The following is a 27,611-nucleotide window of genomic DNA, read 5'->3' as shown; positions in this document are numbered from 1 at the left end:
GCTGGGGCGCGGGGGGGGGCTGGGGCGCGGGGGGGGCTGGGGCGCGGGGGGGGCTGGGGCGCGGGGGGGCTGCGGGGGGGGGGCTGGGGCGCGGGGGGGGGCTGGGGCGCGGGGGGGGGCTGGGGCGCGGGGGGGGCTGGGGCGCGGGGGGGGGCTGGGGCGCGGGGGGGGGCTGGGGCGCGGGGGGGGCTGGGGCGCGGGGGGGGGCTGGGGCGCGGGGGGGGGCTGGGGCGCGGGGGGGGCTGGGGCGCGGGGGGGGGCTGGGGCGCGGGGGGGGCTGGGGCGCGGGGGGGGCTGGGGCGCGGGGGGGGCTGGGGCGCGGGGGGGGCTGGGGCGCGGGGGGGGCTGGGGCGCGGGGGGGGCTGGGGCGCGGGGGGGGCTGGGGCGCGGGGGGGGCTGGGGCGCGGGGGGGCTGGGGCGCGGGGGGGGCTGGGGCGCGGGGGGGGCTGGGGCGCGGGGGGGGGCTGGGGCGCGGGGGGGGCTGGGGCGCGGGGGGGGGCTGGGGCGCGGGGGGGGCTGGGGCGCGGGGGGGGCTGGGGCGCGGGGGGGGCTGGGGCGCGGGGGGGCTGGGGCGCGGGGGGGGCTGGGGCGCGGGGGGGGCTGGGGCGCGGGGGGGGCTGGGGCGCGGGGGGGGCTGGGGCGCGGGGGGGGCTGGGGCGCGGGGGGGGGGGGCTGGGGCGCGGGGGGGGCTGGGGCGCGGGGGGGGCTGGGGCGCGGGGGGGGCTGGGGCGCGGGGGGGGCTGGGGCGCGGGGGGGGGGCTGGGGCGCGGGGGGGGCTGGGGCGCGGGGGGGGCTGGGGCGCGGGGGGGGCTGGGGCGCGGGGGGGGCTGGGGCGCGGGGGGGGCTGGGGCGCGGGGGGGCTGGGGCGCGGGGGGGGCTGGGGCGCGGGGGGGGCTGGGGCGCGGGGGGGGCTGGGGCGCGGGGGGGGCTGGGGCGCGGGGGGGGCTGGGGCGCGGGGGGGGCTGGGGCGCGGGGGGGGCTGGGGCGCGGGGGGGGCTGGGGCGCGGGGGGGGCTGGGGCGCGGGGGGGGCTGGGGCGCGGGGGGGGGCTGGGGCGCGGGGGGGCTGGGGCGCGGGGGGGGCTGGGGCGCGGGGGGGGCTGGGGCGCGGGGGGGGCTGGGGCGCGGGGGGGGCTGGGGCGCGGGGGGGGCTGGGGCGCGGGGGGGGCTGGGGCGCGGGGGGGGCTGGGGCGCGGGGGGGGCTGGGGCGCGGGGGGGGCTGGGGCGCGGGGGGGGCTGGGGCGCGGGGGGGGCTGGGGCGCGGGGGGGGCTGGGGCGCGGGGGGGCTGGGGCGCGGGGGGGGCTGGGGCGCGGGGGGGGCTGGGGCGCGGGGGGGGCTGGGGCGCGGGGGGGGCTGGGGCGCGGGGGGGGCTGGGGCGCGGGGGGGGCTGGGGCGCGGGGGGGGCTGGGGCGCGGGGGGGCTGGGGCGCGGGGGGGGCTGGGGCGCGGGGGGGGGCTGGGGCGCGGGGGGGGCTGGGGCGCGGGGGGGGCTGGGGCGCGGGGGGGGCTGGGGCGCGGGGGGGGCTGGGGCGCGGGGGGGGCTGGGGCGCGGGGGGGGCTGGGGCGCGGGGGGGGCTGGGGCGCGGGGGGGGCTGGGGCGCGGGGGGGCTGGGGCGCGGGGGGGGCTGGGGCGCGGGGGGGGCTGGGGCGCGGGGGGGGCTGGGGCGCGGGGGGGGCTGGGGCGCGGGGGGGGCTGGGGCGCGGGGGGGGCTGGGGCGCGGGGGGGGCTGGGGCGCGGGGGGGGCTGGGGCGCGGGGGGGGCTGGGGCGCGGGGGGGGCTGGGGCGCGGGGGGGGCTGGGGCGCGGGGGGGCTGGGGCGCGGGGGGGGCTGGGGCGCGGGGGGGGCTGGGGCGCGGGGGGGGCTGGGGCGCGGGGGGGGCTGGGGCGCGGGGGGGGCTGGGCGCGGGGGGGGCTGGGGCGCGGGGGGGGCTGGGGCGCGGGGGGGGCTGGGGCGCGGGGGGGGCTGGGGCGCGGGGGGGGCTGGGGCGCGGGGGGGGCTGGGGCGCGGGGGGGGCTGGGGCGCGGGGGGGGCTGGGGCGCGGGGGGGGCTGGGGCGCGGGGGGGGCTGGGGCGCGGGGGGGGCTGGGGCGCGGGGGGGGCTGGGGCGCGGGGGGGGCTGGGGCGCGGGGGGGGCTGGGGCGCGGGGGGGGCTGGGGCGCGGGGGGGCTGGGGCGCGGGGGGGGCTGGGGCGCGGGGGGGGCTGGGGCGCGGGGGGGGCTGGGGCGCGGGGGGGCTGGGGCGCGGGGGGGGCTGGGGCGCGGGGGGGGGCTGGGGCGCGGGGGGGGCTGGGGCGCGGGGGGGGCTGGGGCGCGGGGGGGGGCTGGGGCGCGGGGGGGGCTGGGGCGCGGGGGGGGCTGGGGCGCGGGGGGGGGCTGGGGCGCGGGGGGGGGCTGGGGCGCGGGGGGGGCTGGGGCGCGGGGGGGCTGGGCGCGGGGGGGCTGGGGCGCGGGGGGGGCTGGGGCGCGGGGGGGGCTGGGGCGCGGGGGGGCTGGGGCGCGGGGGGGGCTGGGGCGCGGGGGGGGCTGGGGCGCGGGGGGGGCTGGGCGCGGGGGGGCTGGGGCGCGGGGGGGGCTGGGGCGCGGGGGGGGCTGGGGCGCGGGGGGGGCTGGGGCGCGGGGGGGGCTGGGGCGCGGGGGGGGGCTGGGGCGCGGGGGGGGCTGGGGCGCGGGGGGGCTGGGGCGCGGGGGGGGCTGGGCGCGGGGGGGGGCTGGGGCGCGGGGGGGGCTGGGGCGCGGGGGGGGCTGGGGCGCGGGGGGGCTGGGGCGCGGGGGGGCTGGGCGCGGGGGGGGCTGGGGCGCGGGGGGGGCTGGGGCGCGGGGGGGGCTGGGGCGCGGGGGGGGCTGGGGCGCGGGGGGGGGCTGGGGCGCGGGGGGGGCTGGGGCGCGGGGGGGGCTGGGGCGCGGGGGGGGCTGGGGCGCGGGGGGGGCTGGGGCGCGGGGGGGGCTGGGGCGCGGGGGGGGCTGGGGCGCGGGGGGGGGCTGGGGCGCGGGGGGGGCTGGGGCGCGGGGGGGGCTGGGGCGCGGGGGGGGCTGGGGCGCGGGGGGGGGCTGGGGCGCGGGGGGGGCTGGGGCGCGGGGGGGGCTGGGGCGCGGGGGGGGCTGGGGCGCGGGGGGGGCTGGGGCGCGGGGGGGGGCTGGGGCGCGGGGGGGGCTGGGGCGCGGGGGGGGCTGGGGCGCGGGGGGGGCTGGGGCGCGGGGGGGGCTGGGGCGCGGGGGGGGCTGGGGCGCGGGGGGGGCTGGGGCGCGGGGGGGGCTGGGGCGCGGGGGGGGCTGGGGCGCGGGGGGGGCTGGGGCGCGGGGGGGGCTGGGGCGCGGGGGGGCTGGGGCGCGGGGGGGGCTGGGGCGCGGGGGGGCTGGGGCGCGGGGGGGGCTGGGGCGCGGGGGGGGCTGGGGCGCGGGGGGGCTGGGGCGCGGGGGGGGCTGGGGCGCGGGGGGGGCTGGGGCGCGGGGGGGGCTGGGGCGCGGGGGGGGCTGGGGCGCGGGGGGGGCTGGGGCGCGGGGGGGGCTGGGGCGCGGGGGGGGCTGGGGCGCGGGGGGGGCTGGGGCGCGGGGGGGGCTGGGGCGCGGGGGGGCTGGGGCGCGGGGGGGGCTGGGGCGCGGGGGGGGGGCGCGGGGGGGGCTGGGGCGCGGGGGGGCTGGGGCGCGGGGGGGGCTGGGGCGCGGGGGGGGCTGGGGCGCGGGGGGGGCTGGGGCGCGGGGGGGGCTGGGGCGCGGGGGGGGCTGGGGCGCGGGGGGGGCTGGGGCGCGGGGGGGGCTGGGGCGCGGGGGGGGCTGGGGCGCGGGGGGGGCTGGGGCGCGGGGGGGGCTGGGGCGCGGGGGGGGCTGGGGCGCGGGGGGGGCTGGGGCGCGGGGGGGGCTGGGGCGCGGGGGGGGCTGGGGCGCGGGGGGGGCTGGGGCGCGGGGGGGGCTGGGGCGCGGGGGGGGCTGGGGCGCGGGGGGGGCTGGGGCGCGGGGGGGGCTGGGGCGCGGGGGGGGCTGGGGCGCGGGGGGGGCTGGGGCGCGGGGGGGGCTGGGGCGCGGGGGGGGCTGGGGCGCGGGGGGGGCTGGGGCGCGGGGGGGGCTGGGGCGCGGGGGGGGCTGGGGCGCGGGGGGGGCTGGGGCGCGGGGGGGGCTGGGGCGCGGGGGGGGCTGGGGCGCGGGGGGGGCTGGGGCGCGGGGGGGGCTGGGGCGCGGGGGGGGCTGGGGCGCGGGGGGGGCTGGGGCGCGGGGGGGGCTGGGGCGCGGGGGGGGGCTGGGGCGCGGGGGGGGCTGGGGCGCGGGGGGGGCTGGGGCGCGGGGGGGGCTGGGGCGCGGGGGGGGCTGGGGCGCGGGGGGGGCTGGGGCGCGGGGGGGGCTGGGGCGCGGGGGGGGCTGGGGCGCGGGGGGGGCTGGGGCGCGGGGGGGGCTGGGGCGCGGGGGGGGCTGGGGCGCGGGGGGGGCTGGGGCGCGGGGGGGGCTGGGGCGCGGGGGGGGCTGGGGCGCGGGGGGGGCTGGGGCGCGGGGGGGGCTGGGGCGCGGGGGGGGCTGGGGCGCGGGGGGGGGCTGGGGCGCGGGGGGGGCTGGGGCGCGGGGGGGGCTGGGGCGCGGGGGGGGCTGGGGCGCGGGGGGGGCTGGGGCGCGGGGGGGGCTGGGGCGCGGGGGGGGCTGGGGCGCGGGGGGGGCTGGGGCGCGGGGGGGGCTGGGGCGCGGGGGGGGCTGGGGCGCGGGGGGGGCTGGGGCGCGGGGGGGGCTGGGGCGCGGGGGGGGGCTGGGGCGCGGGGGGGGCTGGGGCGCGGGGGGGGCTGGGGCGCGGGGGGGGCTGGGGCGCGGGGGGGGCTGGGGCGCGGGGGGGGCTGGGGCGCGGGGGGGGCTGGGGCGCGGGGGGGGCTGGGGCGCGGGGGGGGCTGGGGGCTGGGGGGGGTTTGGGGGCTGGGGGGGGTTTGGGGGCTGGGGGGGGTTTGGGGGCTGGGGGGGGGGCTGGGGGGGGGGCTGGGGGCTGAAAAGTGACGTCACAGGAAAGCTGTGACCTGATTGGCTGATAGGTAATCTGGCTGATCGGGAATCTGCACTAAATTTAAACATTAAACCGGGAATCTGCACTAAATTTAAAAATTAAACATTGTTAAACTAATTAAACATAATTAATTAATTACTCATCATAATTTAGTGGGGTATCTAAGCCAGAGATCGGAGAGTACTGTATTTAGCTTTTACATTTAAAGTAGAAATCCAGTGCTAGGAAACATAGTTAACAGTAACTTTTTTTTTTTTTAAATTTAATTTAATTTACTAATGAATTAATGCAATGTCAATTAGAAGGGTGCAGTGCTCGGACTGTGAGATGTGGCAGGTCCAGGAGGCTTCCAGCATCCCAGATGGCTTCATCTGCAGAAAGTGCACCCAACTGGAGCTCCTCACAGACCGCATCGTTCGGTTGGAGCAGCAGTTGGGTGTAATTAGGAGCATGCACGTGGCGGAAAGTGTCATAGATAGCAGTTATATAAATGTGGTCACACCCAAGATGCAGGCAGAGAAATGGGTGACCACCAGAAGGGGCAGGCAGTCAATGCAGGAATCCCCTGTGGTTGTCCCCCCTCTCGAACAGGTATACCGCTTTGGATACTGTCGGGGGAGGAATAGCCTAGCGGGGAAAACAGCAGCCAGAGCAGTGGCACCACGGCTGGCTCCGATGGTCAGCCGGGAGGGTCAAAGTGCAGAAGAGCAATAGTCATAGGGGACTCTATAGTCAGGGGCACAGATAGGCGCTTCTGTGGACGTGAAAGAGACTCCAGGATGGTATGTTGCCTCCCTGGTGCCAGGGTCCAGGATGTCTCAGAATGGGGAGTGGGCATCCTGAAGGGGGAGGGCAAACAGGCAGAGGTCGTTGTACATATTGGTACTAACGACATAGTCAGGAAGGGGCATGAGGTCCTGCAGCAGGAGTTCAGGGAGCTAGGCAGAAAGTTAAAAGACAGTACCCCTAGGGTTGTAATCTCGAGATTACTCCCTGTGCCACGTGCCAGTGAGGCTAGAAATAGGAAGATAGAGCAGCTAAACAGCTGGTGTGGGAGGGTGGGTTTCAGTTATCTGGACCACTGGGAGCTCTTCCGGGGCAGGTGTGGCCTGTATAAGAAGGACAGGTTGCATCTAAACTGGAGAGGCATAAATATCCTGGCCGCGAGGTTTGCTATCGTCACACGGGAGGGTTTAAACTAGGAAGGAACTTAAGCAAGGAGTCAGGAGAGCTAAAAGGGATCATGAAAAGTCATTGGCAAATAGGGTTAAGGAAAGTCCCAAGGCTTTTTACACGTACATAAAAAGCAAGAGGGTAGCCAGGGAAAGGGTTGGCCCACTGAAGGATAGGCAAGGGAATCTATGTGTGGAGCCAGAGGAAATGGGAGAGGTACTAAATGAATAGTACCGGGCAGTATGGTAGCGTTGTGGATAGCACAATTGCTTCACAGCTCCAGGGTCCCAGGTTCGATTCCGGCTTGGGTCACTGTCTGTGTGGAGTCTGCACATCCTCCCAGTGTGTGCGTGGGTTTCCTCCGGGTGCTCCGGTTTCCTCCCACAGTCCAAAGATGTGCACGTTAGGTGGATTGGCCATGATCAATTGCCCTTAGTGTCCAAAATTGCCCTTAGTGTTGGGTGGGGTTACTGGGTTATGGGGATAGGGTGGAGGTGTTGACCTTGGATAGGGTGCTCTTTCCAAGAGCCGGTGCAGACTCATTGGGCCGAATGGCCTCCTTCTGCACTGTAAATTCTATGATCTATGAATACTTTGCATCAGTATTCACCAAAGAGAAGAAATTGGTGGATGTTGAGTCTGGCGAAGGGTGTGTAGATAGCCTGGGTCACATTGAGATCCAAAAAGACTAGGTGTTGGGCATCTTGAAAAATATTGAGGTGGATAAGTCCCCAGGGCCTGATGGGATCTACCCCAGAATACTGAAGGAGGCAAGAGGAAATTGCTGAGGCCTTGGATCCTCACTGTCTTCAGGTGATGTCCCGGAGGACTGGAGAATAGCCAATGTTGTTCCTTTATTTAAGAAGGGTAGCAAGGATAATCCAGGGAACTACAGGCCGGTGAGCCTTACGTCAGTGGTAGGGAAATTACTGGAGAGAATTTTTCGAGACAGGATCTACTCCCATTTGGAAGCAAGGGGTCGTTTTAGCGAGAGGCAGCACGGTTTTGTGAAGGGGAGGTAGTGTCTCACTAACTTGATAGAGTTTTTTGAGGAGGTCACAAAGATGATTGATGCAGGTATGGCAGTAGATGTTGTCTATATGGACTTCAGTAAGGCCTTTGACAAGGTCCCTCATGGTAGACTGGTACAAAAGGTGAAGTCACCCAGGATCAGAGGTGAGCTGGCAAGATGGATACAGAACTGGCTAGGTCATAGAAGGTACAGAGTAGCAATGGAAGGGTGCTTTTCTGATTGGAGGGCTGTGACTAGTGGTATTCTGCAGGGATCAGTGCTGGGACCTTTTCTGTTGGTAGTCTACATAAATGATTTGGAGGAAAATTTAACTGGTCTGATTAGTAAGTTTGCAGACGACACAAAGGTTAGTGGAATTGCCGATAGCAATGAGGACTGTCAGAGGATACAGCAGGATTTAGATAATTTGGAGACTTGGGTGGCGAGGTGGCAGATGGAGTTTAATTCGGACAAATGTGGGGTGATGCATTTTGGAAGGTCTAATACAGGTAGGGAATATACAGTGAATGGTAGAACCCTCAAGAGTATTGACAATCAGAGATCTTGGTGTACAGGTCCACAGGTCACTGAAAGCGGCAACACAGGTGGAGAAGGTGGTCAAGAAGGCATACGGCATGCTTGCCTTCATTGGCTGGGGCACTGAGTATAAAAATTGGCAAGTCATGTTGCAGCTGTATAGAACCTTAGTTACACTTAGAGTATAGTGTTCAATTCTGGTCGTCACACTACCAGAAGGATGTGGAGGCTTTAGAGAGGGTACAGAAGAGATTTACCAGGATGTTGCCTGGTATGGAGGGCATTAGCTATGAGGAGAGCTTGAATAAACTTGGTTTGTTCTCACTGGGACGAAGAAGGTTGAGGGGCAACCTGATAGAGGTCTACAAAATTATTAGGGGCATAGACAGAGTGGATAGTCAGAGACTTTTTCCCAGGGTAGAGGGGTCAATTACTCGGGGGGCATAGGTTTAAGGTGCGAGGGGAAAAGTTTAGAGAAGATGTGCGAGGCAAGTTTTTTTTACAGAGGGTAGTGGATGCCTGGAACTCGCTGCCAGAGGAGGTGGTGGAAGCAGGGACGATAGTGGCGTTTAAGGGGCATCTTGACAAATACATGAATAGGATGGGAATAGAGGCATACGGACCCCGGAAGTGTAGAAGATTTTAGTTTAGATGCGCAGCATGATCGGCACAGGCTTGGAGGGCCGAAGGGCCCGTTCTTGTGCTGTACTTTTCTTTGTTCTTTGTTCAATGACGTCTCGGCTGGCTCAGCCATGTACATTGGCCATATACCTGAAGTTTGCGGTATGGTGAACTAGTCTAATGACTCCTGGTCATCCATTCCTCTGCAAGCAAGCAAGATGGTCGACTATGACACTGACAACAGTCCCCCAACGTCACTGAACAATGACAAAAATGGAACGCTCAGATGGCCGAATAGAGGCGTGCAGAGAGAACAAAGTCATCCTCTGCAGCAAATGCGACAGAGACTGCCATGCCCGAGTTCACCACCTTGGCGGAAACCATTGTCTTACAAGACTGTCAATGACCAATGAATAGAGGACTGGTTAACCAACAGGAAAGTAGGTAATTTAATCAGAAATATGAGAAGTAAGCCATTGGGCCTTGCAAGCTGACTTTGCCTTTTAATAAGATTATACATGCCTCACTTGCAGGCACACCCTCCTGTTCCTGACCACAGACCAAATCGTCTAAAGAGGTGTTAATGTCTCCTGGAAAAAAGTGTCTAGGGAACTTTCCCCTCCCGGATGCATCACAGTAACCGAAGCAGATGTGGTTTAATTGGATTACATAGACGTCCACCTGCACCCACTTGCTACAGCTGCATCCCATCACCTGCTCTGCCATCTTTATTCTGTTTTATTTAACTGATCAGGTTTCAATATTACAATTATTTAAACTTCCAATTATTACTCAATGATTTTCCATTGTTATGTTATGCAGCTTAACTAGTTATGCTGTAAATTTAATACATTACTTATGTCTCACCAGTACCAGTTTAAACTACTGTCCCAATTCAGAGAGGGAAGAAATCTTGAAACTCACTAATCACCTGATCATTTAATTAATGCCTCTGGACTTTCATGTCCCATTACTCTCCCTCAAGGACCACTATTTTTTAAAAAGACAGGCAACACCTCCTCCCTCACTTATCAAATTCCTAGAATTAAGCACTTTGCCTCATTGGCTCAAAGCAATGCTGCCACTACTTACTTCACTTCATGCTTCTGCAAATCCTCCTGCATTTATACTAACTGCAGCTGGTTGGGGGACCCATTCTACCTGGTTCCCTAATTAATTCTGCAGCTCTCAGTTTTTCACTGACTAAAACGGAATAAAATAAATTGCGTTACAATTAATCTAAATGCAAACTTGACAACATTTTAGAAAGAAATCGACCCTTAAAATAATTCATTTTCCAAATTCGTAGAGTTAAACATTCAGCCTTGCGGCACTCAAGACAAGCCTGCCACCTTTGTGATACTTTCAGGTTGGCAAACTTTAACTAGTGGGGTGCCATACAGATCAATGATGGGGCATAGAATAATTGTAATGTTCGTTACTTGGATGAAGGGACCAAATGTATTGTAGTCAAATTTGCTGATGAGACAAAGATAAACGGAAATGTGTGTTATGAGGAGGGCATCAAGAGTGCAAAGGAATAAAGTTGGGTTACGTGGCAGATGAAATATAATGTGGGAAACATAAGAATAGAAACATAATATATTGTTGAAATAGAGACTACAATAAAATCTGCGTGTCTTCGTAGAAGAGTCACGAAAGCTGGTGTGCATGTATAGCACGTAATTAGGAAAGCGAATGGTATATTAATCGCTATTGAATGGGTAATAGGGTTTAAAAATACAGAAACCTTGGTGAGATCATACTGTGCACAGTTTTGACCTCCTTATTTAAAGATGGATATGCAGCTGAGGTAAACTCTGGGCTGCCTCTTGGCATTGTTCAGAATGGAAAGCGGTAGCAAAGCACCACGGACAAGAAAAGCAGCTCAGGATGAAGCATGGGCAGACAGTGAGCCAGGGACCTGCCTTTGGACAGGGCACATGTACCACACTCACATTGGGAGCAAGAGAAGTTCTACTAGGTTGATTCCCGAGGTGGTGTTATCTTCGGAGGAAAGGTTAAGCATGTTAGGCCTCTACTATATGGGCTTCAAAGGAATGAGAGGATTCTTATTGAAACATTTAACATGAGATTTAACAGGGTAAATGCTAAGGTTATCTTTCCTCTTATGTGACAACCTAGAACTAGAAGGCACAATTTCAGAATAAGGGGTAACCTAATTAAAACAGATGAATAGGAATTTCTTCTCGAAGAATGTTGCAAAACTTTGGAATTCTCTGTCCCAGGAGAGAGTGGAAACAGTCATTAATTTCAAGATTGATTTGGACAGATTTTTGAACTATAGGAGAATTAAGGGTTAAAGGGAACAGGCAGCACATTGGAGTTGAGGCGAAATCCTACCAACTGTCCTGGCTTGAGACAATTGACACCTCTTTAACCTGGGGTTACCCCTATCTCTGGATATGTAAACACTTAATTAACTGCAAATGCTCGCATTCTAAGCATTGTCTTGCATCTTTGAATTTGTCTATATATATATATATATATTTATATATATGTTTCTGGAACATACCTCTTCATTCACCTGAGGAAGGAGCAGTGCTCCGAAAGCTAGTGTTTGAAACAAACCTGTTGGGACTTTAACCTGGGTGTGAATAAAGAATGCCAGTGCAGTTTTGAAGCGCACATGGCCTATTCCAGTTCCTACACTGTGCATCCCTACCGTAGAATGCATAAAATGGACAATTAAAGGCAACACATCTGTGAAATCACAAGTAGGTTCAGATGAAAGGAAACTTTAAAATGAACTTATCTCATCGCTCCAACATTATGCATATTACAAGTTTTTTTTTAATGAATCCTAGTGCCTGACCTCACCGGCCAAGCAGTTTACCTGGTTCCCATTCCACGTGTAAAAGAGCATTTCTCCCATTCACACTTTTGTGTCCTCTAGTCCTGTTTAATCTTCCCTACTCGAAGTACTACATGGAGTTCTATAAAACAATGGTGGCCAAATGTGACTCACACATTACACTTACACTCAAACTGCGGTTCCGATGGTGTGGGCTCAATGGCAGAAGCAAAAGGTTTCTCTGCCTGAAACTACTGAAAGACAGATTAGCGGAGGTAAATTGTTTGAATAATTTCATTCAAATCTTGTTTCAGGCAATCTTTCTGCAATTTCAAAGATGTATTCCAAACATAAAAAATTCAACATTTCCTGGATTGATAAATCATACAATTAACTTGCACCTCCGGTAGAATGTGGGATCGAGGGACAGAGGGGAGGCTGGAAAAATAGCAACAATTGCCTTTGGGTCGACTATCCTGAATTCTTCCCGCTGGTTATGAGATCCAACTTACCTTCTCGTGGAGCAGGAGCCAGGAATCACCCAACAAGCCCCGGGTGTCTCCACACATGCATGGGTCGGGAGAGGGCTGTACATGCATAACACAGCCTTTGAAGTCCTTCTGGTCGAGGACACAAGCACAGTGTGCCTGCCCAAAAGCAAGTTGTGTGAAAAATAGTGCGAGGTGACCTGGGAGCAGAGCACCACAGCCTAAATCCGTGACAGGGGACAGGGAGAGGTCCCAAAGGGGGAGGGAACAGGGAGAGGTCTCAATTAAGAAAAAGGAGCAGAGAAAGGGATTCCAAACAGAAAACGTGCTGTGGTTGAAAGAACTTGTGGAGAAGACAGGAGCAGCCTTGGCAATTAAAGAGGGCTCAGGGGAAGTCCCAGAAATCAAAGGAGGCAGAAGGTTGGTGACTCCGTGATTTGGGCTGTTGGGGCGAAGGCAATCCTTTGGAGCAGTAGTATTCTGCTCAGGGCGGCCGAGAACTGAAGTTGTGCTTGTGAGTTGGTGTTGGAGTGAAGACTAGGAAATCCAGGGAATTGAACTCTTGGGAAGTGAGATTGCAACACCACAAAATCAACCATCATTGACACCATCTGGGTTTGAACAACTTTCGGAGAGAAGGTCAAGGCACGATCTTTGAAGGTAAAGACTGGAATCATTTGCAGGGAAGGCGGTAAGTTTTTCTGGTCCATTCGGATCTGGGCAGATATTTTCAGTCTTGGCCCATTGTTCCTCAAGCAGAAAGCTATTGCGGTGTGAAAATATTTCCTCAGGCCCGCACAGCGAAGCACTGTTGGGTCAGGATTACTTCATATTCCTAGAAATAGAATTTGGTAGCAGCCACATTTCTGTGCCAAAAGTGTTGACCATGGTGAAGGTTAGTTCCTCCGCAAACCGCTGATACATGTAGGGTGGGATTCTCTGTTCCCCGACGTCGATTTCTTAATCAGTGATCGGGCGGAGAATCCTTTTTTATGCCGAAATCGGGGGCGGCGTCTGTTTGACGCAGGTTTCACATGCTCCACGCCCTCCGAAGCGGCATCATCGCGGCGCATGACGTACGCCATTGGGACGGCCTCAGCATGACACCTGAAGGCCCTCCCCCGATGGGCCGGGATCCCAACTGCGTGGTTGAAGTATGGTCTCAGCCGCGCGGGAACCCAGCGTGGCGGCTGCGGACTCTGTCCAGCGCTGCCACAGTCGGGCGGGAGCGGTGCTACTAGCCATGGGGGCACTACCTGGCAGGCCGGGTCCGTGCATGACCAGCGCCATGTTTTATGCAGGATTGGTGAGGAGGCAGCGCCGATTTAAGCGGAGAATCTGGCCCATTGTCTTTGCATCCTAAAGACATGCGTCTTCTTATTGGATTTTTATAAATGCCATACCATTCAATGTGTATAGGTAGTTGAACATCAGCAAGTTTTGATGTTATAAAATTGTATAATTTTTTAACTGGGGCCATGTTTGTTCAGGTGGGTGTTGACCCATAGCACCATGGGTGACACGGTGGTTAGCACTGCTGCCTCTCAGCTCCAGGGACCCGGGTTCAATTTTGTCCTTGGTGACTCTCCCAGTGATTCCGCGGGTTTCCCCCAGGTGCTCCGGTTTCCCCCCACAGTCCAAAGAAATGCAGGTTAGGTGGATTGGCCATACTAAAATTGCCCTTTTGTCCAAATATGTGGGGTTATGGGCCTAGGTAGGGTGCTCTTTTAGAGGGTCGGTGCAGATTCGATGGGCCGAATGGCTTCCTTCTGCACTATAGGAATTCTATGGAATCACTCATGAGAAAGAAAAAGCTCAATGAGATTGGTTCACTTGTTTACTGATGTCTGGATGCGTTGTTGCGAAATAAGTGGAATCTGTTTTGATCCCATCTACCATTTATTCTGCAGGGTAGTATGTTCAACCATAGTTTGCTTGTTAATTACTAAGTATCGTAGTATCCCTACAGTGCCGAAGCAGGCCATTCGGCCCATCAAGTCTGCACCACCCTTGGAAAGAGCACCGTACCTAGGCCCATGCCCCCACCCTGTCTCAGTAACCCCACCTAACCTTTTGGACATTTAGGGACAATTTAGTATGGCCAATCCACTAAATTGGATTGGCAGGAAACCGGAGCATCCAGAAGAAACAAACGCAGACGCGGGGAGAAAGTGAAAACTCCACACAGTCATCCAAGGCTGGAATTGAACCCGGGTTACTAGTGTGGTGAGGCTAACCATTGTGTCACTGTACCACATATTAACCTTAAAACTTGGCATATACGATAGATATTGAAAATTGTTTTATCTTTCTGACCATGTACAGTAAAGTTTATTTTTGATCATTCAAAGCCCGTGATACTGTTTGCTTTATTCTCTTAGCAACTATCATTAACTGAGCAAATATCAAACTTTGTCTACGCTAAACAAAAGGTTGCAGGTACTCAACTGGGCCATACCAAACATTTATTAGAGTTCTGGTCCAGGTTCATAACATGCTACCATCTCTTCAGGGCCGAGATGGGAATGAGGTAGGAAACGCCATTGCTGAGATGTGTAGCCATTGAGGCTGTCAAAATAGCATTCAAGCACCTTTTTACATTCACAATGCCTCTTGCCCAACAGTTCAGCGGTCACACATAGTGTCAGCAAATTGATAGGTTCGAGAAGGTGAATGCACTTGAATGACAGTCAGTTCCTTTTAACAATGTTTCCCACCCACCTGATGCATGCAGAGCTGCTTGATCTGATCAGCATCATTATGGAGTGGCCTCTACAGCTCCCTAGTTTGCCTTTCATTGCTGATCCTAGTGCTTGTGGCCTCTGTCACTCCCCAATTTTCAAAGACTTGTTTCCAGAAAGAAAACTCACCAAGTCTCTACATCTATCAGTATCATCTGACAGAGATATTACTATTGTAGTATTTTCTTACTCTGGAATTTAGTTTCAGCAAACTGTCATATTGAATACGTGGTTCCATGTCTTGCGGATCTTGAATGTCCGAAGATTATCGGGTATGTGACTCTAGGTTCAAATATTTGGCCACCACTATTCAAAAACACAATTGAGGCTCAGGTGTATCAGCTTATCAAGTCTTTCAAAACTATTTTCTCCTCTCCTGTACACTGCTATAGGGTAGGCATGCCCACATTTTTTTGTCTTTAGTGGCAGCAGTGATCTCCACCATGGAATGTTGGGGGACTAAATATATAAAGTTGAAATAAATGTTCCTGTTATCACAAGTTGGTATCACTAAGAGAACTTGGCATTCTGATGCAAGATTAATACACCAATGAGAAAATATGCCTATAATGGGTCTTCAAGTCTATCTAGGCCCATGAATGTCAAACCTGACATGCCAACAAACACAAAATACATGTGAAACTAGCCTAAATATCACCAGGGCTGTTACATTCCCCTGCCCCGAGGCTAGAGTATCGAGTTCTTCGCAAAGAAATTAGACAGATAAACTAAACAAATGATTGGCACAATTCCCTTATCCATGCTGCTAAGAGAGCAAATATGTTCACTGGTCTGACTAACTAGCATTACAAGAACACTGTTGGCATAACTTCATGTTTCTCTTACAGAGAACTTCCAGAAATTTAAAATATGCGAAAACTTAATAAAACGTTATAGGAGGGTCACGTGGTGTGAGCAATCGCATTCTCACGAACTCTGGCTCTGCTCATCTATTCATCCGTCTTTTGTCCTTTTGCACGTTTTTTATTGTCTTTTCTTGGTTTACATGGTTCATACTATGTCCTCAGAATTGTGCACCAGTGTTTCTGCATGATGGAGCAGAGTTAGAATGTTTAAATCCTTGCTTGTTTGTGTTGGCTGGAAGGAGCTGGGGTGAGACCTTGCCTTTAGTGGCACCATTGTTTTTGAGCGGGTTCTCACCCAGACAGTGTGATGCACATCGAAAGATGGTGGCTGCCATGAAGATGTTGTTCTGGCTGAAGATCTTGGCTCTGTGGTACAGGTTGTCAGAGCCCAATCTCAAGAGTTGCAGGGTGTTCTTTATAGAAGTAATGGAGATGCAGCAGGACCTTTTTGCATTAGAGAAATTCATTGGAGCACATTTAATCCTGTCTTCGAGAACAGGGGTTGGTGTGGCCTTCCTGTGTTATCCTGTTCCGGATGTCGGTCATGTGGGGTTGGGGGTGGCCGAGCCATTCCTCCGGCCGGAGCCTAGGTTGTTAACTGCCTGGATTCCGGTGAGACGGCATGGTGGAAGTAATGGTGTCACGTGCTTCGATCATTCAAGTCCTTGAGAGATCCTGAAGTGCCTTCACTGACCCTGCCTCATCCTTGATTTTGGCTTTCTTCATGCGCCTGTGAAGAAGTCTCAATTCTGAGGACTGCCTTGCATTTCTGCACCTCTTGTTATTATCCTGGACTTTGCATCCTGTTGATAATGTTGTCTGCTTGATGTTGTCAATTGTTTCCATTTATGGGAAGTAAATAATGTCAGTGTGATGGCCTTGTACAGTTCAGTATCCTGATTCAACAAGTTTATATGGTGTCAGGGCGAATGGGGATTTATGCACAGTCTTTAGCCGAAACGTTTTTAGGCCTTATATTGTCTGCCGATTCTTGTGGTGGAGGTAGGGCAGTGTTTTTGTTGTCTCCCCCACCTCACTTAGAAGGAAGATGAGCACAGCCGGAGCAGGGTGAAGGGTTGGAGTTGGTAGGGTTAATTTGTCCTTGCTGTGGTCGAGGTCGAGGAAGGTCCCCTCAGTTAGAGCTAACCAGTTTTGGGCTGCTTTTTCTTACTACTTTCTTTTAATTTGGATCAGAGTATCTGTGCTTTTTATCTCTTCGGTAACCCTACCCCTTTTTCTTGAGTGGCGGGGTGGGCTCTCTGGTGCTGGGGGGAGATGGGCTGCCCCCCCCAAAAAACTTTGTGGGACACCATGACTGCCATCTTTTCACCTGGGGGTTCTCCCCTCTCTCCCTACCCTTTATCCCCCCCCCCCCACACTAACCCCCTCCACCCCTCTACCACCCTGTACCTGTTTGCATTGACACCTATGGCTTTTTTCCCTTTTTCTTTTGTTTTAATGTGATAATTGTAAAACTTGAAAACATCAATAAAAATACATTTTTAGAAACTGTAGGACAATAAAAAGGTGTTCATTTGTGGGATACTTCAAACACGTCCGCTATGGGTAGCACTAAGGCTTCATGGCTTCAGGGTCCCAGGTTCGATTCCTGGCTTGGGTCACTGTCTGTGCGGAGTCTGCACATTCTCCCAGTGTCTGCATGGGTTTCCTCCGGGTGCTCCAGTTTCCTCCCACAAGTCCTGAAAGCCATGCCGTTAGGTAATTTGGACATTTTGAATGCTCCCTCTGTGTACCCGAACAGGCGCCAGAATGTGGTGACTAGAATCATAGAATTTACAGTGCAGAAGGAGTCCATTCAGCCCATCAAGTCTGCACTGGCCCTTGGAAAGAGCACCTGGCCCAAGCCCACACCATCACTCTATCCCCGTAACCCAGTAACCCCATACAACCTTTTTGGACACCAAGGACAATTTAGCAAAGCCAATTCACCTAACCTGCACACCTTTGGACTGTGGAGCACCCGGAGGAAACCCAAGCAGACAGGGGGAGAATGCGCAGACTCCGCACAAACAGTGACCCAAGCCTGGAATCGAACCTGGGACCCTGGAGCTGTGAAGCAACTGTGCTAACCACTATGCTACCGTGCTGCCCACTAAGGGCTTTTCACAGTAACTTCATTGCAGTGTTAATGTTGTGACAATAAAGATAATTATTTTAAAAATATATTATTATACAGTAACTCGCTAAGATTCCTTAGACATCACCTTCCAAACCCACGACAACTACCATCTAGAAGGGCAAGAGCTGCAGATACCTGGGAACCCCACCACCTGGAGGTTCCCCTCCAAGTCAATCACCACCCTGACTTGGAAATATATCGTCATTCCTTCACTGTTTCTGGGTAAACAAATCCTGGAACTCGCTCCCAAAAAGCACTTTGGGTGTACCTACACCACATGGGACTGCAGCGGTTCAAGAAGACAGCTCACCAGCACCTTCTGAAGGGCTACTAGGGATGGGCAATAAATGCTGGCCAACCAGCGACACCAACATCCTGGAAATTAATTTCAAAAAATTCCTAAAACTCCTATAAAGGGCAGCTGATGGTCATTAGCATGAACCTTTTGTAGGTTTTTGTAGGATTCTGCATTAAAGGCAGCACAGTGGCTAGCACTGCTGCCTGACAGCACCAGGGACCCGGGTTCGTTTCCAGCCTTGGGTGACTGTCGGGGTGGAGTTTGCACATTCTGCTCGAATCTACGTGGGTTCTCACAGTCCAAGTAGGGTGCTCTTTCGGGGGGTCAGTGCAGACTTGAGCCAAATGGCCTCCTTCTGCACTGGAGGGATTCCATGAACCTTGGTATAAAACAACACTCATCACAACCCTACAACAGTAGTCGAAGATACTGAGCTTACCTGGAAGGATTGAGTTGAACTTTCCAGCAATTGCTCTATTTGCACAAAAACTCAATTCCACTTATTATCTCCAAGATAATTTGTCACTCGACTATGATTTGAAAATCCCTTTCCTCATCAAAATAAAGTGGAGCAGTGGGTGAAATTCTTAAACAGACAGACTTAAAATGGTTTTTTTATATAAATTACACTATTACAGCAGAACTATAATGTCCTCTATATTCACTTGAACTATGAACTTAATATCAATAAAATTAGATTACAGATTTTTTTTCGTTTCAAATCTGGCTTGCATCTGGAGGACGTTTTTTTGAGGCTGAACAAACACTACCATTAGAAGTAGTCATAGTAATGCAGACGAACTGCTTCTGTATGTATCGGACCCAATAATGGGGATGGAAGAAATCATGAGGATTCTGGGGGAATTTGGCCGGTTTTCGGGGTATAAGCTAAATATGGGGAAAAGTGAGATGTTTGCGGTCCAGGTGAGGGGACAGGAGAGACAATTGGGGGAGCTGCATTTAGATTAGTAGGAGGAAGCTTTAGGTACCTAGGCATTCAAGTGGCGTGGGAATGGGACCAGCTGCATAAATTAAATCTGGCCCGACTAGGCAACCAAATGAAGGACGATTTTCGGAGATGGGACGCGCTTCCGTTGTCACTGGCTGGGAGGGTGCCGACAGTGAAAATGACGGTCCTCCCTGTTTGTATTTCAGTGTCTCCCCATCTTTATTCCGCGGTCATTTTTTAAACGGGTCAACAAAGTGATCACTGGCTTCGTTTGGGCAGGCAAGACCCCGCAAGTAAGGAAGGTAATGCTTGAGTGGAGTCGGTGAAAGGGCGGGCTGGCGCTGCCAAATTTTAGTAACTATTACTGGGCGGCTAATATAGCCATGATCAGGAAGTGGGTGGTGGGGGAGGGGTCGACATGGGAGCGTATGGAGGCGGCTTCATGCAAGGGCACCGTCTGGGGGCGTTGGTAACTGCGCCTCGGTCATTCCCACTGGCACGGTACTCCACCAGCCCCGTGGTGGTGGCAGCCCGCAGAGTCTGGGGGCAATGGAGGAGACATGTGGGAGCAGAGGGAGCATCGGTCTGGTCACCAATCTGTAATAATCACCAGTTTGCTCCGGGAAGTATGGATGGGGGGATTCCGGATATGGCAGGGAGCAGGGATTGAGAAGATGGGGGACATGTTTATAGAGGGGAGCGTTCCGAGTCTGAGGGCGCTGGAGGAGAAGTTTGGGTTGGCGAGGGGAAACAAATTCAGGTATCTGCAGGTGCGGGACGTCCTACGTAAACAGGTGTCAACCTTCCCGCTCCCACCACTAAGGGGGATTCAGGACAGGGTAGTTTCCAGAGGGTGAGTAGGAGAAGGGAGCGTCTCTGACATTTACAAGGAACTTATGGGGTCAGAGGAGACGCAGACTGAGGAGCTGAAGCGCAAGTGGGAGGAGGAGCTGGGAGGAGAGATAGAGGATGGTCTCTGGGCGGACGCGACCGCAACATGTGCCAGGCTCAGCCTGATACAATTCAAGGGTCAATGTCGTTCATCGGGCTCACATGAAAGTGGCCTGGATGAGCAGATTCTTTGGGGTGGAAGACAGGTGTGCAAAATGTGCGGGACGACCAGGGAACCATGTCCACATGTTCTGGACATGTCCGAAGCTTAGGGGATTTTGGTAGGGGTTTGCAGATGTCATGTCCATGGTGTTAAAAACAAGCGTGGCACTGAGTCCAGAGGTGGCGATTTTCGGAAACCCGGGAATCCAGGAGGAGAAAGAGGCAGATGTTCTAGCCTTTGCTTCCTTGGTAGCCTGGAGACTGATACTACTAGCTTGGAGGGACTTAAAGCCCCCGAAGTCGGAGACCTGGCTTTCGGACACGGATATTCTCTGTTTGGAGAAAATCAAGTTTGCCTTGAGAGCGTCACTGTTGGGGTTCGCCCGGAGGTGGCAACCGTTCGTCGACTTCTTCACAGAAAATTAATCGGCAGCAGAAGGGGGGGGGGGGGGGGTTAGTTTAGCTTAGAGTAGGGGGTTAATAAAGGTGGGACCTGTAAGGAAGGGAGACGGCTTTTGCACTGTTTGTAGTTTCATGTACATTGTTGTTGTTACAATACCAAAAATACCTCAATAAAATGTTTATTAAAAAAAAGTAGTCATAGTATGAATAAAGTGTCATTACGAACTAAGATATCATTGAAAAATTATATTGACACAATACTCGACTGTACTTGCCCTTCAAATCTTTCTTACATCAGCTTCATGAAACTATAGTAAAAGTTACTTTTGATAGTTCTCCAGAAAAACACTTTGAAAGGTGCTTAATTGGCTGAGGTCAGACAAGGTTCTATATCCAAGTGTGTTCTTCCCTTTCCAGTACAAGCTTTCCAGGTGAATATTTTAGGTTTCACTCATCATCTGACTGCCTGCTAGAAATGCTTAAAAAGTTATCAAAAAGGAAAGACTTGTATTTATCAGGTTTTTTTTAAAAGCGTTTCACCTCAAACAGAAATTGGTTGACAATGTGTTTACACCATGTGATGGCATTTAGTGAGGAACTCATGGGGGCATTATACTGAAGCTTGAAGACCGTGAGCTTATTGAAGAACAAGCTCTCGTATACAGTCAACCCCAATTATGCTTACTCTACCAAGTTCATGTCAGAATGAAGCAATTTGATTCCAGCGAAATACAAAATGAGATACTTGGAAAGAGACATGGCCATTAAGTGTAACTCCAGTGAAGTTTCAAACTCGGTTTAAAAAGTGTCTACATGTTCATTTGTGTCCATTTCTCCACAATTTTTATCCATATTTTACCTACATTGATTCATTTAAATATTTAGACCATGCTGACACTGTCACTCACAGCATCTAAATATTTAACACTTCATTGCCGGGAAACGAGCCACGCCTGAGTGTAAACATACTGGCTAATTGGATCCACACAGCACCTATTCATGTGAATCAATTAACTACAGTGTAAATATGGTATCGGATACAAGGAAGCAAGTCAAGCTGGCAAAGCCCTTCCTCTGGATTCTACAGGAGAGTACCAGCAGTTTAACAGCGCCTCTTTATTATGTGCCCATGATATCTTAAACTGCCGCTCTCAAAGCAACAACCCGAAACATGCCTTTAAAACGTTTTTACATTTCCTAAACAACCGATTTGGCAATCAAAGACTGCTGCTGCTCACGACAACGCGGGGTTCGACACAATATGAATCTTAAAAAGTTACTACTTCATTGGGGCCTCCGCTGTGTAAGAAAGGCAAATACTTTTAAGTGCACGACTCCGGTGCATGACACTGACGCCACAGAGCTGGTCCCAGGTAGCAGAACTCTTGCCGGGAATGTGTTTCCTTACCTGCACCACTTCAGCCGGGCTCTCCAACTGCTTCTCCTTGTACAGTGACCATAGCCCGACGTTGGGCACGAACACGATGGTCAGAAGGATTAAACCGGCCGCCTGAAGAAGCCTCTTCTGCCTCCGCCTCATCTCCCAGTGTGTGGCTGAAAGGAGGGACTTTGCCGCCAGTAACAATGTATCCAACTTTCTTCCTGCGGCTCCTCGCAGCTACTGAAGCAGGGACTTCCGTTCGACTTCTACCACCAACCTGGCAGGGGGGGAGCTGACAAAAAGTAACAGTATTGTCCTCGTCCCACACTTTCCTTTCTGCCTGAGACCACCCTGGGGGCCTAATCTAATCATTTTCCATCCGGTTTGGAAGAGTTTAGATCCAAAGCCACGGTTATTAATGTGTTTCAATTGAATTCTTAAGATCCCCCCTCCCCCCCATAATCGTTGCTCCGAGTACGTTTGCACTGTGGAGCTCTGACTGTGACTGAGTTCCAAGGCAGAGACAACGTGTTCAAGTCGGTGTTTTTCCAATTAACCCCCGGGTGGTCGATCTCCCCCCTGAATTGGGAGGGGTGTCATTATTCGGCATAAAAGTGCCTGGACATGTTCATTGAGCGCAGCTCTTTTAAACCCCAGGTTCAACCTCGACAACCAGTGTCCTGCCATAAACAAGTCATTTCACAATTCGCGCGAGGGGAAAAAAAACCCGCGAACATTTTGGATAAGTCACTTGGGTGCGAACGCAGCTTTTTTTTCGGGTGTGTGTGTGGGGCGATGTGTCTATTTAACCCACAATATTCCACTTTGCCCCATTTCCAATCCGTTCCAAGATCATCATCGCCGGGGAGTTGGTGGCGAGGTTAATGTGCCGCTGCTCGCGAGGTGGTGCTGCCGATTCCGCCTTTCCGCTCTCGCCCTCGCCACCAGACACGGGAGAAAGAGCAGCTGGATTACAGCAATTCCGATCCGGGACATATTTCAATCCACTTGCCCCCCCCCCCCCCCCCCAAAAAAAAAGGTGCCAAATCTGGGGGTCTTTGCGCGCGATTAAAAGCCAATGTTTGTGTATCGTGAAGAAAATTCAAAATTATTTTTTTAAATTGTCACCGCGATCATTCTTTTCATTCGCCAAACGAGAGGCGCCAGAAATAACCCTGAAATTGGAGGTGCCCCCCTGTTATTGGAATGGCGACTTCCTCGTTCCGTCTGATTTTTATTTTCATTTCTTCAGAAAACTTCGCGATTAGTGTAGTTGTTCGAGCAGCCGACAGGTGGTTCGCTTGCGCCAATCGGATGAGATGTTTCTGCTTCAACCTCTCAGTCCATCCAAACTCCACATCATATACAACAGTGAAGAGGGCTTTTCTTTTGGACTCTTAGTTCACCATCCGAAACAACCCCTTGCTGCAGCGTTGTTATTTATCAACTGATTGCAGGGGTTTTGCCTCCACTAGCCTGCCTGGAAACCCTTCCCACCTGTTGATCACTCTGCATACTGAAGGCCCTCCTTACAGCACACAAAGTTCCCTTTTACCGGTGCCCAATAGTTCGGCTCTCACGGTTTATTTTGGCGGAGTATTACTTCAGTTTCTATCCATTCATTCGTCCTTGTTCAAGCTTCCTTGAACCCCCCCCCCCCCCCCCCCATTCCCACGAAATTGATAATGTTGCATTTATAGTTTTTTTTATTGAACGTTTTAAGTAGGAAAACATCCCAAAACATTTTTGACACAGGAGAAATCGGGAGCGATGCCCAAAATCTTGCTCCATGAGGTTATTTTAAGGAGCATCTTAAAAAGAAAGGAGAGATGGAAAAGCATAGGGAATAAATTCCAGAGATTCAGACCAAATTACTGAAAGTAAGGCCTTTAATAATTGGATGATTAAAATCAGGGATGTGCCAGAAGCCAGAAATGGAGGGGGAGAGACAACATCCTGTGAGTGAAAGGGATTCTGTCCATTTGCCCATGGACGATAGATGGCCTGGTGGCTTCAAATAAGCTTCACATGTCATGATGGTCATCATACCGTCAGATCACTTGGCCTTTCTCATTCCACCACTTTGTCCTTTATCTTCCGGATTTGTGTCTTGAGCTGCCTTCTTGACTTGCGACCTTGGGTTGTTCTGCCGGGCAGTAAATTGAAATGAGTTAAGATATGGGCAGCAGAGTTTTGGATGGGTGAAAGATGGGAGGCTGACCAGGACAGCATTGGACAATTCAAGTCTAGAGGTAGCAAAGACATGGATGAGGTTTGGAGTCAAGCGATGTTACAGAGATAGGCAGTCTTGGTGATGGTACAAATATATGATCGGAAACTCAATTCAGAGTCAAATACAACACTAAGGTTGCAAACAGTTTTGCTTAGCTTAAGTCAGGTACCCTGGGATGGGAAATGTGGACAGTGAATACCTTCAATCTTTCCAATATTGGATAAGCATTGTGTGACAGCTGAGGGGTCTCCTTTCCTTTCTGGTCTTCATTCCAGTTGATAGGAATAGTTTTCTCTCCAGTCCTACTCCCTTCCAGATTGGTCCTCATGAATAGTCATTGGATGAGACAACTTTCCCATTTTCAACAATATTTAATAAAGAAGATGTGGATTAGGTGAGGTATAAAGGCAGTGGAGTCAGGGACAGGTTCAGGTTCCTCCTGTCTTTGCAACATTTAAAAAAAAACTAAATTCATTAATGGTCACTGAAGAATCCAGAGCTGAGCAGGACCACCACCTGAGCTGTTCTATGATATCCAATTTCCCAGAGGGAACATAAAATAGGTGTAGGTCCCTCAGTTTCATACTTATGTTTGGAAAGAAGGCCAGACCTGGTTCTTGGAAATGAGGTGCGCCAAGTAGATCAAGTGTCAGTGGAGGAACATTTAGGAGACAGTGACCATTGAATCATAAGGTTTAGGATGATGATAGAAAAGGACAATAGGCAATCCAAGGTAAGAATAATTAACTGTGGAAGAGCCGACTTCAATGGAGCAAGAACAGAGCTGGACCGGTTAGACTGGAACGCAAGGTTGGCAGGAAAAATTGCAGCTGAACAATGGGCTTCCTTCAAAGAAGAAACGGTTCATGCACAGTCAAGGTATGCCTTCAAAAGCTAAAGACAGGACAAACAAATCCAGAATAGAAATTATGATAAAGAAGAAAACGTATGCTCACGAAAGGTGTCAGGCAGAAAATAGATTTGAGAACAAAGCTGAATACAGAAGATTCAGAGGAGAGGTGAGAAAAGACTGTCAGCCACCATAAAGGGAAATCACAAAATCATCTCTCGACACATAAATAACAAAAGCGTGGTAAAAGATGGAGTGGGCTGATTAAGGACCAAAAAGGTGATTTACACATGGATTCAGGAGGTATGGCTGTGATGTTAATCTTGACCAAGGAAGCAGATGCTACCCAGATCATTGTGGGCAGCATGGTAGCACGCTCTCCCCATGTGTGCGTGGGTTTCCTCCGTGTGCTCCGGCTTTCTCCCACAGTCCAAAAATGTGCAGGTTAGGTGGATTGGCCTTGCTGAATTGCCCTTAGTGTCCAAAATTGCCCTACGTGTTGGGTGGGGTTACTAGGTTATGGGGATAGGGTAGAGGTGTGGGGTTAGGTAGGGTGCTCTTTCCAAGAGCTGGTGCAGACTCGATGGCCGAATGGCCTCCTTCTGCACTGTAAATTCGATGAAAATTGATAAGAAGGAGGTATCGGATAAACTGTCAGTACTTAAAGTACACAACTCACTGGGACCTGATGAGATTCATCCAAGGATATTGAAGGAAGTGAGAATGGAAATAGCAGGGGCACTGGCCATAACCTTGACTCGGGGGAGGTGGCACAAGGCTGGAGAATTACCCTCGTTCAAAATAGGTTGTAAGAATATGTGCGAACCCACCCTGCCTGCCTATCTGGAAACCCCCAGATCCCAGCAGTATCATCAATGGGATGGGAGTGGCCATGCTCAATCACCGGCCCACTCGGTGTTGGCACTCCTGTAGCCATCTGGGATGGCCACTTAAAACTAAGGACAGAGAAACTCGCAAAGCTTGTGGGTAAAATGGACAAGGCAAGACTCAGGCAGGCTCAGAGCCTGAAATGGATATTTGCAAGCAAGAAGTCCAGACGGTATTGAAACTCGGACCAATTAGCATTTTGATGGGGAGAATTAGCTTTTGATGGCCCAGCTTCACCAGAACAAAGGACTGGTACCCGAGCGACCGGTACAGTCCCAGACATTTCGGCGCCACTCCCTGCTCAAGGGAAGCGTAAACAACGGGGTCAGGGACCGCTTGGGACACGCCCAGCCATCCAGATCCCCGCCCACTTATTGGTTAGGAATTGAACGGAGTGATCAGGGATCACCCAATTAGTGGGGCCCAAACTGAAGGACTGCTCAAAAGAGCACGAAAACCCCCAAGCATAAGAAGAAGAGTTCGTCACATGTTCGTCCTCTCTTGGAGCTGGTACCCCCGGTCACGGCCATCTTCAATCGCAGCAACACCAGAAGCAAGTCCAAGTTCAACGCTCGCTACCAGACGGAGGAGCCTAGCTGAGCAGCAGTTACTCCTTCGAACCCGATCGATCCAGAATTGAACAGCGGCCACTATTTCTCTGACCTAAGGCGGGTGCCCAAAGTTAAGTACAGTTTGTCTTAGTCGATAGGTGTAGTTAACTAGTAGTGTTTATGTTACATGACTAATTGTGTGCAAATAAAGTACCCCTGACCTTCAACTAACAAACTGGTGTTTGGCTCTTTGATCGATAGCCGATTGAACCTTGTGGTGGTATCATTCGATACCTGACGACTCTGAGCATTAGAACATAGATATCAAAAGAAAGGAGGGTAAACTCACTGTTTGCCATAATTGGAACATAGAACATAGAACATAGAAAAATACAGCACAGAATAGGCCCTTCGGCCCACGATGTTGTGCCGAACCTTTGTCCTAGATTAATCATAGATTATCATTGAATTTACAGTGCAGAAGGAGGCCATTCGGCCCTTTGAGTCTGCACTGGCTCTTGGAAAGAGCACCATACCCAAACTCAACACCTCCACCCAACACCAAGGGCAATTTGGACATTAAGGGCAATTTATCATTGGCCAATTCACCTAACCCGCACATCTTTGGACTGTGGGAGGAAACCGGAGCACCCGGAGGAAACCCACGCAGACACGGGGAGGACGTGCAGACTCCGCACAGACAATGACCCAAGCCGGAATCGAACTTGGGACCACGGAGCTGTGAAGCAATTGCGCTATCCACAATGCTACCGTGCTGCCCTTAAGAACAAATAAATCTACACTATATCATTTTACCGTCATCCATGTGCCTATCCAATAGCTGCTTGAAGGTCCCTAATGTTTCCGACTCAACTACTTCCACAGGCAGTGCATTCCATGCCCCCACTACTCTCTGGGTAAAGAACCTACCTCTGATATCCCTCCTATATCTTCCACCTTTCACCTTAAATTTATGTCCCCTTGTAATGGTGTGTTCCACCCGGGGAAAAAGTCTCTGACTGTCTATATCTATTCCCCTGATCATCTTATAAACCTCTATCAAGTCGCCCCTCATCCTTCTCCGCTCTAATGAGAAAAGGCCTAGCACCCTCAACCTTTCCTCGTAAGACCTACTCTCCATTCCAGGCAACATCCTGGTAAATCTTCTTTGCACCTTTTCCAGAGCTTCCACATCCTTCCTAAAATGAGGCGACCAGAACTGTACACAGTACTCCAAATGTGCCTTACCAAAGTTTTGTACAGCTGCATCATCACCTCACGGCTCTTAAATTCAATCCCTCTGTTAATGAACGCGAGCACACCATAGGCCTTCTTCACAGCTCTATCCACTTGAGTGGCAACTTTCAAAGATGTATGAACATAGACCCCAAGATCTCTCTGCTCCTCCACATTGCCAAGAACTCTACCGTTAACCCTATATTCTGCATTCATATTTGTCCTTCCAAAATGGACAACCTCACACTTTTCAGGGTTAAACTCCATCTGCCACTTCTCAGCCCAGCTCTGCATCCTATCTATGTCTCTTTGCAGCCGACAACAGCCCTCCTTACTATCCACAACTCCACCAATCTTCGTATCGTCTGCAAATTTACTGACCCACCCTTCAACTCCCTCATCCAAGTC

At 54.5% G+C, this 27,611-nt stretch overlaps 1 protein-coding gene across 1 annotated transcript in view; it reads right to left on the bottom strand.

Moving 5' to 3' along the window:
* The window catches only part of LOC140426991 (polypeptide N-acetylgalactosaminyltransferase 10-like), a 167,483-nt gene extending 145,607 nt beyond the window's left edge, over positions 1–21,876 (bottom strand). Inside the window, exon 1 of the mRNA XM_072512346.1 lies at positions 21,473–21,876. Within this exon, the coding sequence (XP_072368447.1) occupies positions 21,473–21,604 (132 nt within the window). The 5' untranslated portion in view covers positions 21,605–21,876. The remainder of the gene's footprint in view (positions 1–21,472) is intronic.
* Between the last annotated feature and the right edge of the window lie 5,735 nt (positions 21,877–27,611).

Source organism: Scyliorhinus torazame, chromosome 7, assembly GCF_047496885.1.
Source record: "Scyliorhinus torazame isolate Kashiwa2021f chromosome 7, sScyTor2.1, whole genome shotgun sequence".
NCBI lineage: Eukaryota > Metazoa > Chordata > Chondrichthyes > Carcharhiniformes > Scyliorhinidae > Scyliorhinus > Scyliorhinus torazame.
The sequence above is the reverse complement of the archived record's forward strand: the minus strand, read 5'-3'. Positions and strand labels throughout refer to the sequence as shown.